Raw genomic sequence first — 19,049 nt, 5'->3', positions numbered from 1 at the left:
TGAGAATGATCAGCCATGATCACATTGAATGGTGGTGCTGGCTCGAAGGGCCGAATGGCCTCCTCCTGCATCTATTGAGTCCGCGTCGACCAGCGATCCCCGCACACGAACACTATCCTACACACACTCGGGACAATTTACATTCACACCAGCCAGTTAATCTACAAACCTGCACGTCTTTGGAGTGTGGGAGAAAACCAGAGCACCCGGAGAAAACCCACGCAGGTCACGGGGAGAACGTGCAAACTCCGTACAGACAGCACCCATAGTCAGGATGGAACCCGGGTCTCTGGCGCTGTGAGACAGCAGCTCTACCCGCTGCACCACCGTGCTGCCAGACAGATATTGAGAAGCAGGTTACAGGATGTGAGGGAAGTAAGACATTGAATACTGGACACGCATAGACACCGCCAAGGGCAGAATCACACCAACACGCTCAACAACACTGGACACGCATAGACACCGCCAAGGGCAGAATCACACCAACACGCTCAACAACACTGGACACGCATAGACACCGCCAAGGGCAGAATCACACCAACACGCTCAACAACACTGGACACGCATAGACACCGCCAAGGGCAGAATCACACCAACACGCTCAACAACACTGGACACGCATAGACACCGCCAAGGGCAGAATCACACCAACACGCTCAACAACACTGGATACGCATAGACACCGCCAAGGGCAGAATCACACCAACACACTCAACAACACTGGACACGCATAGACACCGCCAAGGGCAGAATCACACCAACACGCTCAACAATGGACATTGGGAAAGGACCAGGTGTGGTGGTGAAGGAGAAGGCCAAAGACGTGCAAGTTTTACGCTAATTGGCTTCGGTAAGTTGGAAAATTGTCACTTGAGTGCATGATAGATCTGCCCTTTGAATGTGACACAGTGGTGCAGCGGGTAGAGCTGCTGCCTCACAGCGCCAGAGACCCGGGTTCCATCCCGACTACGGGTGCTGTCTGTACGGAGTTTGTACGTTCTCCCCGTGACCTGCGTGGGTTTTCTCCGGGTGCTCCGGTTTCCGTCCACACTCCAAAGACGTGCAGGTTTGTAGGTTAATTGGCTTCGGTAAGATTGTAAATTGTCCCTAGTGTGTGTAGGATAGTGTTAGTGTGGGGGATCGCTGGTCGGTGTGGACTCGGTGGTAGTGTTAGTGTGGGGGATCGCTGGTCGGTGTGGACTCGGTGGTAGTGTTAATGTGGGGATCGCTGGTCGGTGTGGGCTCGGTGGTAGTGTTAATGTGGGGATCGCTGGTCGGTGTGGACTCGGTGGGCCGCAGGGCCTGTTTCTGGGTTGTATCTGTACAGTCTAAAGTCCAGGTTTGGTGGGAAATACCAGAACAGCAATCAATTACCCACCAAAGCAAGGAAATCGCTGGAGTTTAGAAGAATGAGGGGGACCTCATGGAAACGTACAGAATAGTGAGCGGCCTGGATAGAGTGGATGTGGAGAGGATGTTTCCACTAGTGGGAGAGTCTAGGACCAGAGGGCACAGCCTCAGAATTAAAGGACGTTCCTTTAGGAAAGAGATGGGGAGGAATTTCTTTAGTCACAGGGTGGTGAATCTGTGGGATTCTTTGCCACAGACGGCTGTGGAGGCCACAAGTCAGTGGATATATTTAAGGCAGAGATAGATAGATTCTTGATTAGTGCGGGTGTCTGGGGTTCACAAGTTCTTAAGTGATGGGAGCAGAATTATGCTATTCGGCCCATCAAGTCTATCCAACCATTCAATCATGGCTGATATATCTCTCCCTCCTAACCCCATTCTGCCTTCTCCCCATAACCCCTGACACCCGCACTGACGTACTGTTCTACGTTCTACCATCAGTGCGGGGAACAGAGGCTTTGCAGTCGGCACCAGCTCACTCACCAGCTTCTGAGCATCAAACATCAGGGTCCGGTAGAATTGGCCAAAGTGGCCGCAGCTCAAGTCCACCCTGGTGTCCAGATCCTGGTGGGGCAGACAGTACAGGAACCATGAGTGGAAGCCCACACCGTGACCACTGCTCCGTCCTGCCCACCCCTCCCTCCTCTCCCCTCCCACCGTGACCATCGCTCCATCCCTCCCTCCCTCCCCTCCCCCCTCCCCTCCCTCCCACCCCCTCTCCCCTCCCCTCCCCCTCCCCTCCCCCTCTCCCCCTCCCCCTCCCCTCCCCCCTCCCCCTCCCCCCATCCCTCGCCCTCTCCCCTCCCCCCCTCCCGCCCCTCCCCCCTACCATGAGCACCGCTCCGTCCCTCCCTCCACCCCCTCCCGCCCCTCCCCCTCCCCCCTCCCCTCCCCCCCTCCCCTCCCTCCCCTCCCTCCCTCCCCTCCCTCCCTCCCCTCCCTCCCCTCCCTCCCGCCCCTCCCCCTCCCCTCCCTCCCGGGTGCTCCGGTTTCCTCCCGCACTCCAAAGACGTGCAGGTTTGTAGGTTAATTGGCTTCTGTAAAATTGTAAATTGTCCCCAGTGTGTGTAGGATAGTGTTAATGTGCGGGGATCGCTGGTGTTATGTTCTCCACAGATGCTGCCTGACCCGCTGAGTTACTCCAGCACTCTGTGAAACGTCACCTATCCATGTTCTCCACAGATGCTGCCTGACACGCTGAGTTACTCCAGCACTCTGTATCTTTGTTTTTGTAAACCAGCATTTGCAGTTCCTTGTGTCTCCAATAATTTTGCCTGTCCAGCTTGACCTTCAGCCAATGAGCAAGGACTAACTCTTTTTTTGCAAATTATATAGAATAATCCTTACAAAGGATGATTTTACTGCTGGCCGAGTTTATGCAGCAATGTTTCAAGGTATCAGTGTAACAATACGATCGATATTATTGATCGGCGTGCACTTATGTGTTGGATATGATATTCCCCAAGTACCTGCTCACTGATCTGGTGATGATGCAAGGCATGTCAGCTGTGTTACAGTGACCTTGGCTTCCTTCAGCATAGTTTAGTTTAGAGATACAGCGCGGAAACAGGCCCTTCGGCCCACCGGGTCCGCACCTATCCCCCACACTAACACTATCCTACACACACTGGGGACAACTTACATTCACCCCAAGCCAACTAACCGACAAACCTGCACATCTTTGGAGTGTGGGAGGAAACCGGAGCACCCGGAGAAAACCCACGCAGGTCACGGGGAGAACGTACAAACTCCGTACAGACAGCACCCGTAGTCAGGATGGAACCTGGGTCTCTGGCGCTGTGAGGCAGCAGCTCTACCCGCTGCATCACCGTGCTGGCTGAGCAGTGCAGGGTTACTGACGCCCTGCTGTGTCCTCTCTCACCCTGGACATGGTCTATAACGTGGCAGCGATGGGTAGTTTATTTATGAAGCTGCTCTGCTGCTGAGCAGTGGCCTTACTCTGTGTATGGGTCGGCACGTTGGTGCAGCGGGTAGAGCTGCTGCCTCACAGCGCCAGGGAAATCAGCAGGTTTTGGAAATAATATTAATAGACAATGGGTGCAGGAGGAGGCCATTCGGCCCTTCGAGCCAGCACCACCATTCAATGTGATCATGGCTGATCATTCTCAATCAGTACCCCATTCCTGCCTTCTCCCCATACCCCCTGACTCCGCTATCCTTAAGAGCTCTATCTAGCTCTCTCTTGAATGCATTCAGATAATTGGCCTCCACTGCCTTCTGAGGCAGAGAATTCCACAGATTCACAACTCTCTGACTGAAAATGTTTTTCCTCATCTCCGTTCTAAATGGCCGACCCCTTATTCTTAAACTATGGCCCCTGGTTCTGGACTCCCCCAACATTGGGAACATGTTTCCTGCCTCTAACGTGTCCAACCCCTTAATAATCTTATACGTTTCGATAAGATCTCCTCTCATCCTTCTAAATTCCAGTGTATACAAGCCTAGTCGCTCCAGTCTTTCAACATATGACAGTCCCGCCATTCCGGCAATTAACCTAGTAAACCTACGCTGCATGCCCTAATGAGGAATTAGAATGATCACTAACAATTATGTTATAAACACGACTGCGTTTTGCTTCGGTATAAGAGGAAGAAAGGGTTTACATTGATACGGTGGGTAGGGTTACTGCTAGTGTTGGTGTGCGGGGAATGCTGGACAGCACGGACCCAGTGGTCCGAAGGGCCTGTTTCAGCGCTGTATCTCTAAAGCCTTATTTTTCAGGACGGTGACTGGGAAAGAGAGAACAAAGGGATTTGACAGGTTGCAGTAAAGGAGGCAGTGGCTCTAATCCCCAGACCCATGGAATTCACACAACAACTGAGTCAAGTCCAGTTCTGTTTATTGTCACGTGTACCTCGGTACAGTGAAAAGCTTGTGTTGCGTGCTAACCAGTCAGTGGAAAGACAACACATGATTACAATCGAGCCGTCCACAGTGAACAGATACATGATAAGGGAATAACGTTCAGTGCAAGGTAAAGCCAGCAAAGTCCAATCAAGGATAGTCCGAGGGTCACCAATGAGGTAGATAGTAGTTCAGCACTGCTCTCTGGTTGTGGTGGGATGGTTCAGTTGCCTGATAACAGCCGGGAAGAAACTGTCCCTGAATCTGGAGGTGTGCGTTTTCACACTTCTGTACCTCTTGCCCGATGGGAGAGGGGAGAAGAGGGAGTGACCGGGGTGAGACTGGTCCTTGATTATGCTGCTGGCCTTGCCGAGGCAGCGTGAGGTGTAGATGGAGTCAGTGGAAGGGAGGTTGGTTTGTGTGATGGTCTGGGCTGCTGGCCTTGCCGAGGCAACGTGAGGTGTAGATGGAGTCAGTGGAAGGGAGGTTGGTTTGTGTGATGGTCTGGGCTGCTGGCCATAATTGACTGCAATGTCTTGTGGTGTTGGATGGAGCTGTTCCAAACCCAAGCTGAGATCCTTCTTCCCTTGGGCTATCAATCTGTACAACTCCTCCCCCTTCTGTCATGGGGTAGACTGAGACTGAGACTGAGACTGAGACTGAGACTGAGACTGAGACTGAGACTGAGACTGAGACTGCCTCCCCTCCCCCCACTCTCCCCCAATCTTTGCCCATCCCCAGTCCTTTCCACTCATCACTTTAGTTTCATATTTCATGTATCTCGTGTATTATGACGGTTGGCAGATCAATCTCCCTGGGATAAGTACGTTCCATCGCATGGTATGGTGTGGTATTGTATGCATCCTGACCGCTCCGGTGCATCTGTTGGAGCTGGGGAGAGTGTAACAGTGGGCCGAGGGATCGATACTCACCGACAGTCGGTCTCTGAGGAACCTCATGTTGGGCACTCTGTAGTTGACCTGTGGCAACAAGGTCTTCAGCTCCTTCACCGTGACACTGGCAAACAAAACACACCTTTGATGTTTCCACTCGTGGGAGAGTCTAGAACTACGGTCAGAAGTGAGAGGAGTAGAATGAGGCCATTCGGCGCATCAATACTACTCCACCATTCAATCATGGCTGATCTATCTTTCCCTCCTAACCCCATTCTCCTGCCTTCTCCCCATAACCCCTGACACCCGCACTGATCAAGAATCTATCTATCTCTGCCTTAAAAATATCCACTGACTTGTGGCCTCCACAGCCTTCTGTGGCAAAGAATCCCACAGATTCACCACCCTCTGACTAAAGAAATTCCTCCTCATCTCCTTCCTAAAGGAACGTCCTTTAATTCTGAGGCTGTGCCCTCTGGTCCTAGACTCTCCCACTAGTGGGAACATCCTCTCCACATCCACTCTATCCAGGCCGCTCACTATTCTGTACGTTTCACCTATTTTCTATGGGGTTGGGAGAGATCGATAGATAGATAGAAACATCAAAACGTAGAAACATAGACAATAGGTGCAGGAGGAGGCCAATTGGCCCTTCGAGCCAGCACTGCAATTCAATATGATCATGGCTGATCATCCACAATCAGTACCCCGTGCCTGCCTTCTCCCCACATCCCTTGATTCCGTTAGCCCTGAGAGCTAAATCTCACTCTTTTAAAAACATCCAGAGAATTGGCCTCCACTGCCCTCTGTGGCAGAGAATTCCACAGATTCACAACTCTCTGGGTGGAAACGTTTTTCCTCATCTCAGTTCTAAATGGCCTACCCCTTATTCTTAAACTGTGGCCCCTGGTTCTGGACTCCCCCAACATTGGGAACATGTTTCTTGCATTTATCCTGTCCAATCCTTTAAGAATGTTATGTTTCTATCAGATCCCCTCTCATCCGTCTAAATTCCAACAAATACAATCTTGGTCGACCCATTCTTTCATTATACGTCAGTCCCGCCATCCCAGGAATTAACCCGGTGAACCTACGCTGCACTCCCTCAATAGCAATAATGTCCTTCCTGAAATTAGACCAAAACTGCACACAATACTCCAGGTGCGGTCTCACCAGGGCCCTGTACAACTGCAGAATGACCTCCTTGCTCCCAAACTCAAAGCCTCTTGCAATGAAGGCCAACATGCCATTGGCTTTCTTCACTGCCTGCTGTACCTGCATGCATCCTTTCAGTGACTGGTGTACAAGCATACCCAGGTCTCGCTGCACCTCCCCTTCTCCTGATCTGACACCATTCAGATAATAATTTGCCTTCCTGTTCTTGTCACCAAAGTGGATAACCTCACACTTATCCACATTAAACTGCATCTGCCATGCATCCGCCCACTCACACAACCTGTCCAAGTCACCCTGCAACCTCATAGCATCCTACTTCAGCCATGATTGAATGGCGGAGTGGACTTGATGGGCCAAATGGCCTAATTCTACTATTCTTTATGACCTTATGACACCATTCATCATTGTCTTCAGTTCTGACCACCACGTTACAGGACTGATGTGGTCAAGCTGGGAAGGGTACAGGGAAGATATACCAGGATGTTGCCAGGACTAGAGGGTGTGAGCTATAGGGAGAGGTTGAGTAGGCTGGGTCTCTAATCCATGGAGCGCAGGAGGATGAGGGGAGATCTTATAGAGATGTACAAAATCATGAGAGGAATAGATCGGGTAGATGCACAGAGCCTCTTGCCCAGAGTAGGGGAATCGAGGACCAGAGGACATCGGTTCAAGGTGAAGGGGAAAAGATTTAATAGGAATCTGAGGGGTAACTTTTTCACACAGAGGGTGGTGGGTGTATGGAACAAGCTGCCAGAGGAGGTAGTTGAGGCTGGGACTATCCCATCGTTTAAGAAACAGTTGGACAGGTACATGGATAGGACAGGTTTGGAGGGATATGGACCAAGCGCAGGCAGGTGGGACTAGTGTAGATGGGGCATGTTGGCCGGTGTGGGCAAGTTTGGGCCGAAGGGCCTGTTTCCACTCTCTGTGTCTCTGTGTCCGTGTGTCCACCCACCTGTTCTCCTTGTTCCTGTCCATCGTGTTGAACTGTTTCCTGAGCCACCTGTAGGCAGAGCAGAAACAGTGGTCAGTCTCCGAGCGGCCAGTGTTGGAGCGGCCAGTGTCCGAGCGACCAGCCAGTGTCCGAGCGGCCAGTGTCCGAGCGGCCAGTGTCCGAGCGGCCAGTGTCCGAGCGGCCAGTGTCGGAGCGGCCAGCCAGTGTCCGAGCGGCCAGTGTCCGAGCGGCCAGTGTCCGAGCAGCCAGTGTCCGAGCGGCCAGTGTCCGAGCGACCAGCCAGTGTCGGAGTGGCCAGTGTCCGAGCGGCCAGTGTCCGAGCGGCCAGTGTCGGAGCGGCCAGTGTCGGAGCGGCCAGTGTCGGAGCGGCCAGTGTCCGAGCGGCCAGTGTCCGAGCGGCCAGTGTCCGAGCGGCCAGTGTCCGAGCGGCCAGTGTCGGAGCGACCAGCCAGTGTCCGAGCGACCAGCCAGTGTCCGAGCAGCCAGTATCGGAGCGACCAGCCAGTGTCCGAGCGACCAGTGTCGGAGCGACCAGCCAGTGTCCGAGCGACCAGCCAGTGTCCGAGCAGCCAGTATCGGAGCGACCAGCCAGTGTCCGAGCGGCCAGTGTCGGAGCGGCCAGTGTCGGAGCGGCCAGTGTCGGAGCGGCCAGTGTCCGAGCGGCCAGTGTCCGAGCGGCCAGTGTCCGAGCGGCCAGTGTCCGAGCGGCCAGTGTCGGAGCGACCAGCCAGTGTCCGAGCGACCAGCCAGTGTCCGAGCAGCCAGTATCGGAGCGACCAGCCAGTGTCCGAGCGACCAGTGTCGGAGCGACCAGCCAGTGTCCGAGCGACCAGCCAGTGTCCGAGCAGCCAGTATCGGAGCGACCAGCCAGTGTCCGAGCGGCCAGTGTCGGAGCGACCAGCCAGTGTCCGAGCGACCAGCCAGTGTCCAAGCGACCAGCCAGTGTCCGAGCGACCAGCCAGTGTCCGAGCAGCCAGTATCGGAGCGACCAGCCAGTGTCAGAGCGGCCAGTGTCCAAGCGGCCAGTGTCGGAGCGGCCAGTGTCGGAGTGGTGAGGAGAGTGGGGGAATCGAGGACCAGAGGACACAGGCTGAAGGTGAAGGGGAAAGGATTTAACAGGAACCTGAGGTGACTTTTCCACATAGAGGGTGGTGGGTGTATGGAACGAGCTGCCAGAGGAGGTAGTTGAGGCTGGGACTATCACAACGTTTAAGAAACAGTTAGACAGGTACATGGACAGGACAGGTTTGGAGGGATATGGACCAAATGTGGACAGGTGGGACTAGTGTAGCTGGGACATGTTGGCCGGTGTGGGCAAGTTGGGCCGAAGGGCCTGTTTCCACACTGTATCACTCTGTGACTCTATGAAGGGCCAGTTTCCACACTGTATCACTCTGTGACTCTATGAAGGGCCAGTTTACGAGTAGCTATGAGAAGTCCAGAACTGGGTAGGTTTTACATCAGAAAGAAATGAAAGTTGTCATTTATTACAGCAGGAGATGCAGCAAAGAATAAAGTGAGCTGTGGTGTGGTAACACCAACCCCAGCCCGACACCCGCAGCAAGACTGACATCCTCAGCTGCTTGACCTCAGGTTCATACGTCATAGGACCAAGAATCAAACATCACCTTTATAGCATCTTATATCCAGACAAGGGCAAATGAGACGACTCGTCATAGTTTACTGTGCAATCTTTCACACCTTTACTCTGAACATAAATGTAACAGCAGAGGACTTCACCAGTGATAGGAGCAGAATAAGGCCATTCGGCCCATCAAGTCTACTCCGCCAGTCAATCATGGCTGATCTATCGAAAATAGACACAAAATGCTGGAGTAACTCAGCGGGTCAGGCAGCATCTGTGGAGAACATGGATAGGTGATGTTTCACAGAGTACTGGAGTAACTCAGCGGGTCAGGCAGCATCTGTGGAGAGAAGGATTGGGGGATGTTTTGGGTTGAGACCCTTCGTCAGTCTGATCTATCTCTTGCTCCTAGCCCCAGTCTCGTGCCTGCTCCCCGTAACCCCTGACACCCGCACGCATAAGGGGTGTCTCTGGTATAACGAGAGAGGGGTGCGTTACCGTTCCAGGTGGAGAGGCGTGGGAGATTTGTGCGTGTCCAGCACCAACCATGTCAGTCCGGCCACCCACATGTTCATGTCGTCTTCATTGAACGCTGAAGGAAAAGCAAGATATTAATGTCAGCTGATGCTTTTTATTTAACAGCTGGAAACATTGCTGGAAAACTGAAAATAATAACAACAGCTGGAGAAACTCAGCAGACATGACAGGATATGTGGAGAAACAAAAGACTAACACCGGCTCCCATCTACACCGGCCAACGTGCCCCATCTACACCGACCAACATGCCCCATCTACACCGACCAACATGCCCCATCTACACCGACCAACATGCCCCATCTACAACGGCCAACATGCCCCATCTACACCGACCAACATGCCCCAATACACTGTTTCCTCTCTCTGTGTCTCTGTGTCTCTGTGTCCCTGTGTCTGTGTCTCTGTGTCTCTGTGACTCTGTGACTCTGTGTCTCTGTGTCTCTGTGTCCCTGTGTCTCTGTGACTCTGTGTCTCTGTGTCTCTGTGTCTCTGTGTCTCTGTGTCTGTGTGTCTCTCTGTGTCTGTGTCTCTGTGTCTCTGTGTCTCTGTGTGTCTGTGTCTCTGTGTCTCTGTGTCTCTCTGTGTCTCTGTGTCTCTGTGTCTCTGTGTCCCTGTGTCTCTGTGTCCCTGTGTCTCTGTGTCTCTGTGTCTCTGTGTCTCTGTGTCTCTGTGTCTCTGTGTCCCTGTGTCCCTGTGTCTCTGTGTGTGACTGTGTCTCTGTGTCTCTGTGTCTCTGTGTCTCTGTGTCCCTGTGTCTCTGTGTCTCTGTGTCTCTGTGTCTCTGTGTCTCTGTGTCTCTGTGTCTCTGTGTCCCTGTGTCCCTGTGTCCCTGTGTCTCTGTGTCCCTGTGTCTCTGTGTCTCTGTGTCTCTGTGTCCCTGTGTCCCTGTGTCCCTGTGTCCCTGTGTCTCTGTGTCTCTGTGTCTCTGTGTCTCTGTGTCTCTGTGTCCCTGTGTCTCTGTGTCTCTGTGTCTCTGTGTCTCTGTGTCTCTGTGTCTCTGTGTCTCTGTGTCTCTGTGTCCCTGTGTCCCTGTGTCCCTGTGTCTCTGTGTCCCTGTGTCTCTGTGTCTCTGTGTCTCTGTGTCCCTGTGTCCCTGTGTCCCTGTGTCCCTGTGTCTCTGTGTCTCTGTGTCCCTGTGTCCCTGTGTCCCTGTGTCTCTGTGTCCCTGTGTCTCTGTGTCTCTGTGTCCCTGTGTCTCTGTGTCTCTGTGTCTCTCTGTGTCTCTGTGTCTCTGTGTCTCTGTGTCCCTGTGTCTCTGTGTCTCTGTGTCTCTCTGTGTCTCTGTGTCTCTGTGTCTCTGTGTCTCTGTGTCCCTGTGTCCCTGTGTCCCTGTGTCTCTGTGTCTCTCTGTGTCTCTGTGTCTCTGTGTCTCTGTGTCCCTGTGTCTCTGTGTCTCTGTGTCTCTCTGTGTCTCTGTGTCTCTGTGTCTCTGTGTCCCTGTGTCTCTCTGTGTCTCTGTGTCTCTGTGTCCCTGTGTCTCTGTGTCTCTGTGTCTCTGTGTCTCTGTGTCTCTGTGTCTCTGTGTCCCTGTGTCTCTCTGTGTCTCTGTGTCTCTGTGTCTCTGTGTCCCTGTGTCTCTGTGTCTCTGTGTCTCTGTGTCTCTGTGTCTCTGTGTCTCTGTGTCTGTGTCTCTGTGTCTCTGTGTCTCTGTGTCTCTGTGTCCCTGTGTCCCTGTGTCTCTGTGTCCCTGTGTCTCTGTGTCCCTGTGTCCCTGTGTCTCTGTGTCTCTGTGTCCCTGTGTCTCTGTGTCCCTGTGTCCCTGTGTCTCTGTGTCTCTGTGTCCCTGTGTCTCTGTGTCCCTGTGTCCCTGTGTCTCTGTGTCTCTGTGTCCCTGTGTCCCTGTGTCTCTGTGTCTCTGTGTCTCTGTGTCTCTGTGTCTCTGTGTCTCTGTGTCCCTGTGTCTCTGTGTCCCTGTGTCTCTGTGTCTCTGTGTCCCTGTGTCCCTGTGTCCCTGTGTCTCTGTGTCTCTGTGTCCCTGTGTCTCTGTGTCTCTGTGTCTCTGTGTCTCTGTGTCTCTGTGTCCCTGTGTCTCTGTGTCCCTGTGTCTCTGTGTCTCTGTGTCTCTGTGTGACTATGTCTCTGTGTCTCTGTGTCCCTGTGTCTCTGTGTCCCTGTGTCTCTGTGTCTCTGTGTCTCTCTGTGTCTCTGTGTCTCTGTGTCTCTGTGTCTCTGTGTCCCTGTGTCTCTGTGTCCCTGTGTCCCTGTGTCTCTGTGTCCCTGTGTCCCTGTGTCTCTGTGTCTCTGTGTCTCTGTGTCCCTGTGTCCCTGTGTCTCTGTGTCCCTGTGTCTCTGTGTCTCTGTGTCTCTGTGTCCACTGCCAGCCTTCAGCTGGGGGACACGTCCAGTGATACCCATCTTTTAGTTGTAGATTTGCAACCACAGGTCTGTGCGTGTGCCAGTCCCAGACAGATCTGTAAATATTCTCACTTCCCACTCACAAAGACAGGGAGTTTGGAGAAGGTAAATCGTTATGAACTGGCTGGTTGCAGCATCTTATTGCAGAGACATTGCCTGCCTTTTGTGCAGTGTGATTGCCACAGTAATTATCAGCTCCTCATCAGCTACCACTTGGCAGCAAACCAAAGAAATGGCACGGTGTTGCAGCGGGTAGAGCTGCTGCCTCACAGCGCCAGAGACCCGGGTTCCATCCCCACTACGGGTGCTGTCTGTACGGAGCAGTTGTACCGGGCCCTAGTGAGACCACACCTGGAGGACTGTGTGCAGTTTTGGTCTCCAAATTTCAGGAAGGATATTGTTGCTATTGAGGGCGTGCAGCGTAGGTTTACTAGGTTAATTCCCGGAATGGCGGGACTGTCGTAAGTTGAAAGACTGGAGCGACTAGGCTTGTATACACTGGAATTTAGAAGGATGAGAGGGGATCTTATCGAAACGTGTAAGATTATTAAGGGATTGGACACTTTAGAGGCAGGAAACATGTTCCCAATGTTGGGGGAGTCCAGAACCAGGGGCCACAGTTTAAGAATAAGGGGTAGGCCATTTAGAACTGAGATGAGGAAAAACTTTTTTAGTCAGAGAGTTGTGAATCTGTGGAATTCTCTGCCTCAGAGGGCAGTGGAGGCCAATTCTCTGAGTACATTCAAGAGAGAGCTAGATAGAGCTCTTAAGGATAGCGGAGTCAGGGGGTATGGGGAGAAGGCAGGAACGGGGTACTGATTGAGAATGATCAGCCATGATCACATTGAATGGCGGTGCTGGCTCGAAGGGCCGAATGGCCTCCTCCTGCACCTATTGTCTATTGTCTATTGTCTATTGTTTGTACGTGCTCCCCGTGACCTGCGTGGGTTTTCTCCGAGATCTTCGGTTTCCTCCCACACTCCAAAGACGTGCAGGTTTGTCGGCTGATTGGCTTGGGGTAAATAAATAGTCCCCAGTGTGTGTAGGATAGTGTCAGTGTGCGGGGATCGCTGGTCGGCGTGGACTTAGTGGGCTGAAGGGCCTGTTTCCAAGCTGTATCTCTAAACTACACTAAAGTACAACGAGGAGAAGCACCAGAAGCTTGGTCAAAGAATGGCCTGGGAGGAGCATCTTGCAAATAGACACAGAAACACAGACAATATGTGCAGGAGGAGGCCATTTGGCCCTTCTAGCCAGCACCGCCATTCAATGTGATCATGGCTGATCATCCACAATCAGTACCCCGTTCCTGCCTTCTCCCCATATCCCTTTAACCCTAAGAGCTAAATCTAACTCACTCTTGAAAACATCCAGTGAATCGGCCTGCACTGCCTTCCATGGCAGAGAATTCCACAGATTCACAACTCTCTGGGTGAGAAAGTTTTTCCTCATCTCAGTCCTAATTTAAAAGAGAGTTGGATAGAGCTCTAGGGGCTAGTGGAATCAGGGGATATGGGGAGAAGGCAGGCACGGGTTACTGATTGTGGATGATCAGCCATGATCACAATGAATGGTGGTGCTGGCTCGAAGGGCCGAATGACCTCCTCCTGTACGTGTTTTCTATGTTTCTATGTTTCTAAATGGTCTACCCCTTATTCTTAGACTGTGGCTCCTGGTTCTGGACCCACCCAACATCGGGAACACTTTTCCTGCATCTAGGCTGTCCAATCCCTTAAGAATGTTATATGTTTCTGTAAGATGCCCACTCATCAATCTAAATTGCAGTGAATACAAGCCCAGTCGCTCCATTCTTTCATCATACGTCAGTCCCACTATCCCGGGAACTGATCTGGGACAGAGTGTGGTGGAGTTGTGTAGGTGGATGCAGGAAATTCCAGAGTTTCTGGGCGAGACAGTTGAAGCCACAGGCATCAGCTGTGATGTGAGCGAGTGTGGGAATGTACAAGGGGCCAGTGTCACAGCGAGGCAGAGTGGTGGGGGGACGAGGGGGAGGAGGACTGGGGCCATCACACCCCAGATCAGTGGACACAGAGTGCTGGAGTAACTCAGCGGGTCAGGCAGCATCTGTGGAGAACATGGATAGGTGACGTTCCACAGAGTGCTGGAGTAACTCAGCGGGTCAGGCAGCATCTGTGGAGAGAAGGAATGGGTGACGTTTCGGGTCGAGACTCTTCTTCACGCTGAGTCAGGGGAGAGGGAAATAGAAATAAGGAAGTGTAAGGTGTGAAAACAAAGGGGATGAAGCTCAAGGTAAATGTAGAATAGATTATTGTTAGTCAGTAGAAGTAGAAAGCAAACAGAGATACAATGGAAACTGAGATCGGCTGAGTTTCTCCAGCACGTTGTGCTTTGTTCATGAACCATATGGCACTGGGATGCATTTAGTGCATCAACCCAGTCTCCTGATAAGTAGGAAAGAAAACTGCAGATGCTGGCGATTGTTTCGCTGAACACCTCCGCTCAGTCCGCCTTAACCAACCTGATCTCCCGGTGGCTCAGCACCTCCACTCCCCCTCCCATTCCCAGTCTGACCTTTCTGTCCTGGGCCTCCTCCATTGTCAGAGTGAGGCCCAGCGCAAACTGGAGGAACAGCACCTCATATTTCGCTTGGGTAGTTTACACCCCAGCGGTATGAACATTGACTTCTCTAACTTCAGATAGTCCCTGCTTTCCCTCTCTCTCTATCCCCTCCCCCTTTCCAGTTCTCCCACCAGTCTTCCTGTCTCCAACTACATCCTATCTTTGTCCCGCCCCCCTGACATCAGTCTGAAGAAGGGTCTCGACCCAAAATGTCACCAATTCCTTCTCTCCGGAGATGCTGCCTGACCCGCTGAGTTACTCCAGCACTCTGTGAAACGTCACCTACCCATACACTGGAATTTAGAAGGATGAGAGGGGATCTAATCGAAACGTATAAGATTATTAAGGGGTTGGACACGTTAGAGGCAGGAAACATGTTCCCAATGTTGGGGGAGTCCAGAACAAGGGGCCACAGTTTAAGAATAAGGGGTAGGCCATTTAGAACGGAGATGAGGAAAAAAATTTCAGTCAGAGAGTTGTGAATCTGTGGAATTCTCTGCCTCAAAAGGCAGTGGAGGCTAATTCTCTGAATGCATTCAAGAGAGAGCTAGATAGAGCTCTTAAAGATAGCAGAGTCAGGGGGTATGGGGAAAAAGCAGGAACGGGGTACTGATTGAGAATGATCAGCCATGATCACATTGAATGGCGGTGCTGGTTCGAAGGGCCGAATGGCCTCCTCCTGCACCTATTGTCTATTGTTCTCCACAGATGCTGCCTGACCCACTGAGTTACTCCAGCATGTTGTGTCTGCCAGTCTCCTGATAAACAGGTTTTATCTACAAACTCTGATTCTAAGACTGCTCTCAAACATAATGCACCTTCCATCTCACTGATGCTGTGACTATGTGACTTTGAGCTCACATATTCACCGACCACGATATTCTCAGGGACACAACATATTTTTCCAGTGATTGCTTGTCACTTCAGGGTACGAGTACAATTCACACACAAGATGTTCACAGGACCAGCACGGTGATGCAGCAGGTAGAACTGCTGCCTCACAGCGCCAGAGACCCGGGTTCCATCCCCATTACGGGTGCTGTCTGTACAGAGTTTGTACGTTCTGCCCGTGACCTGCGTGGGTTTTCTCCGGGTGCTCCGGTTTCCTCCCACACTCCAAAGACGGATCTAACCTGGGTGTCTGGCGCTATAAGGCAGCAGCTCTACCCGCTGCACCACCGTGCCACACTCAAACAGTGGATCTCATTAGATCAGTAATTAATTGATTCTACAACTGATTGCAGACAGCTTGCTACAAGGACGGCATCTCCAACCTCAGTGATGGAGGGGCAACCAAGAGAATCAATAACCCGAGTGGCTGAGAATCCAGAGGAATACATCAGGTAGATGCACAGAGTCTCTTGCCCAGAGTGGGGGAATCGAGGACCAGAGGACATAGGTTCAAGGTGAAGGGGAAAAGATTTAATGGGAACCTGAGGGGTAACGTTTTCACACAGAGGGCGGTGGGTGAATGGAACAAGCTGCCAGAGGAGGTAGTTGAGGCTGGGACTATCCCAACGTTTAAGGAACAGTTAGACAGATACATGGGTAGGACAGGTTTGGAGGGATATGGACCAAGCACAGGCAGGTGGGACTAGTGTAGATGGAAAATAGGTGAGCTTGATGCAGGCAAAATGTTCCCAATGTTGGGGGAGTCCAGAACCAGGGGCCACAGTCTAAGAATAAAGGGAAGGTCATTTAAAACTGAGATGAGATAAAAACGTTTTCACCCAGAGAGATGTGAATTTGTGGAATTCACTGTCACAGAGGGCAATCACTGGATGAATTTAAAAGAGAGTTGGATAGAGCTCTAGGGGCTAGTGGAATCAAGGGGGTATGGGGAGAAGGCAGGCACGGGTTACTGATTGTGGATGATCAGCCATGATCACAGTGAATAGCGGTGCTGGCTCGAAGGGCTGAATGGCCTCCTCCTGCACCTATTGTCTATGTTTCTATGTATTAACCACAACGATGATTACCTGAGAGACTGAGTGTCTTGAGTCTGAACTCCATCCCGTAGAGAATGACAAAACACAAGCCGTTGTCCATTTTCCGCGCCTCATCAGGGTATCGATCAAAGTCCCTCGAGTTCTTCCCAATTCGGATTTCTTTAATTTCCCGTATATCAACTGCACGAAACAGAAGAGAGACTTTGTGAGTCACAGAAACATGGAACCATCGCAGAGACAGATCTGGCGATTGCTGCTCTTCAGCAAGTCTCCAGTGACACTTACAAACCTCCACACATCTATAAATGACTAAAACTCTCATCTTGTATATTTGTGGGTTTGTGGATAGATTTGTTCCCGGAATACAACCAAAACAGTACATTGTAGAGTGACACGTTTAGACCCACCTTGCTCACCATTGCCCTGCGGTTCAAATGGTTGTTGTATTTTTAAAGTTATTCACTTTTTATACTTTAAAAATGACGTTTTAAACTTTAATAAATGCTTTTTCCACTTGCCATGATCAAGATGGCCACCGGGGGCAGGACCTGACCTGCCCGAGTGACGGGAGTGCGGCCAATGAGGGGGGGGGGGGGTGAGGAGAGCAGAAGAGGCGGGACTGGAAGGAAACGGGACATGCAGTGGCGGGAGTGGCGGCCAATGAGGGGGGGGTTGAGGAGAGCAGAAGAGGCGGGGCCGGAAGGAGGGGGATGGGACGGGACGGGACACGCACGAGTGACGGGAATGGCGGCCAATGAGGGGGGGGTGAGGAGAGCAGAAGAGGAGGGGCTGGAAGTAGGCGGGATGGCTATCAGGAGAGGCTTGGACCCAACAGATCCACTCGGGCTAGTTATCTTACAGATGCTCGACAGAAAGTGTAATGTCGGGCTGCATCACAGCCTGGTTTGGGAACAGCTCTGCCCATTCTGAAAGAGACCCATTTATCCCCACTCTTTGCTTCCTGTCTGCCAACCAGTTCTCTATCCATGTCAGTACCCTACCCCCAATACCATGTGCTCTGATTTTGCACATTAATCACTTGTGTGGGACCTTGTCAAAGGCTTTCTGAAAGTCTAGATACACCACATCCACCGGCTGTCCCTCATCCATTCTACTTGTTACATCCTCAAAAAAGTCCAGAAGATTAGTCAAGCATGATTTCCCCTTTAGATCCATGCTGACTTTGACCGATCCCATCACTACTTTCCAAATGCGCTGCTATAACATCTTTAACAATCAACTCCAGCATCTTCCCCACTACCGATGTCAGGCTAACTGGTCTATAATTCCCCGTTTTCTCTCTCCCTCCTTTCTTAAAAAGATGAGTTACATTGGCCACCCTCCAGCCCACAGGAACTGATCCAGAGTGGAGAGAACATTGGAAAATGATCACCAATGCATCCAATAGACAATAGACAATAGACAATAGGTGCAGGAGTAGGCCATTCAGCCCTTCGAGCCAGCACCGCCATTCAATGCGATCATGGCTGATCACTCTCAATCAGTACCCCGTTCCTGCCTTCTCCCCATACCCCCTCACTCCGCTATCCTTAAGAGCTCTATCCAGCTCTCTCTTGAAAGCATCCAACGAACTGGCCTCCACTGCCTTCTGAGGCAGAGAATTCCACACCTTCACCACTCTCTGACTGAAAAAGTTCTTCCTCATCTCCGTTCTAAATGGCCTACCCCTTATTCTTAAACTGTGGCCCCTTGTTCTGGACTCCCCCAACATTGGGAACATGTTATCTGCCTCTAATGTGTCCAATCCCCTAATTATCTTATATGTTTCAATAAGATCCCCCCTCATCCTTCTAAATTCCAGTGTATACAAGCCCAATCGCTCCAGCCTTTCAACATACGACAGTCCCGCCATTCCGGGAATTAACCTAGTGAACCTACGCTGCATGCCCTCCATAGCAAGAATATCCTTCCCTCAAATTTGGAGACCAAAACTGCACACAGTACTCCAGGTGCGGTCTCACCAGGGGCCCGGTACAACTGTAGAAGGACCTCTTTGCTCCTATACTCAACTCCTCTTGTTACGAAGGCCAACATTCCATTGGCTTTCTTCACTGCCTGCTGTACCTGCATGCTTCCTTTCATTGACTGATGCACTAGGACACCCAGATCCTCGTTTGAACTCCCCCTCCTCCTAACTTGACACCATTCAGATAATAATCTGCCTTTCTATTCTTACTTCCAATAACCTCACACTTATCTACATTAAACTGCATCTGCCATGTATCCCGCCCACTCACACAACCTGTCCAAGTCACCCTGCAGCCTTATTGCATCTTCCTCACAATTCACACTACCCCCCAGCTTAGTATCATCTGCAAATTTGCTAATGGTACTTTTAATCCCTTCGTCTAAGTCATTAATGTATATCGTAAATAGCTGGGGCCCCAGCACCGAACCTTGCGGTACCCCACTGGTCACTGCCTGCCATTCCGAAAGGGACCCATTTATCCCCACTCTTTGCTTTCTGTCTGTCAACCAATTTTCTATCCATGTCAGTACCCTACCCCCCAATACCATGTGCCCTAATTTTGCCCACTAATCTCCTATGTGGGACCTTGTCGAAGGCTTTCTGAAAGTCGAGGTACACCACATCCACTGACTCTCCCCCTGTCAATTTTCCTAGTTACATCCTCAAAAAAATTCCAGTAGATTTGTCAAGCATGATTTTCCCCTTCGTAAATCCATGCTGACTCGGAATGATC

General features: G+C 51.5%; 1 protein-coding gene across 1 annotated transcript in view; it reads right to left on the bottom strand.

Annotated features, from left to right (window-relative positions):
- LOC144593044 (1-phosphatidylinositol 4,5-bisphosphate phosphodiesterase gamma-1-like) overlaps window positions 1–19,049 on the bottom strand; it is an 89,196-nt gene that overhangs the window by 50,617 nt on the left and 19,530 nt on the right. The window contains 5 exon segments of the mRNA XM_078398458.1: window positions 1,894–1,974; window positions 5,208–5,292; window positions 7,300–7,347; window positions 9,383–9,476; window positions 16,357–16,506. Coding sequence (XP_078254584.1) covers window positions 1,894–1,974; window positions 5,208–5,292; window positions 7,300–7,347; window positions 9,383–9,476; window positions 16,357–16,506 — 458 coding nt within the window.

The sequence above is a fragment of the Rhinoraja longicauda genome, chromosome 4 (genome assembly GCF_053455715.1).
Source record: "Rhinoraja longicauda isolate Sanriku21f chromosome 4, sRhiLon1.1, whole genome shotgun sequence".
NCBI lineage: Eukaryota > Metazoa > Chordata > Chondrichthyes > Rajiformes > Arhynchobatidae > Rhinoraja > Rhinoraja longicauda.
This window is presented reverse-complemented; position numbering and strand designations above follow the sequence as displayed.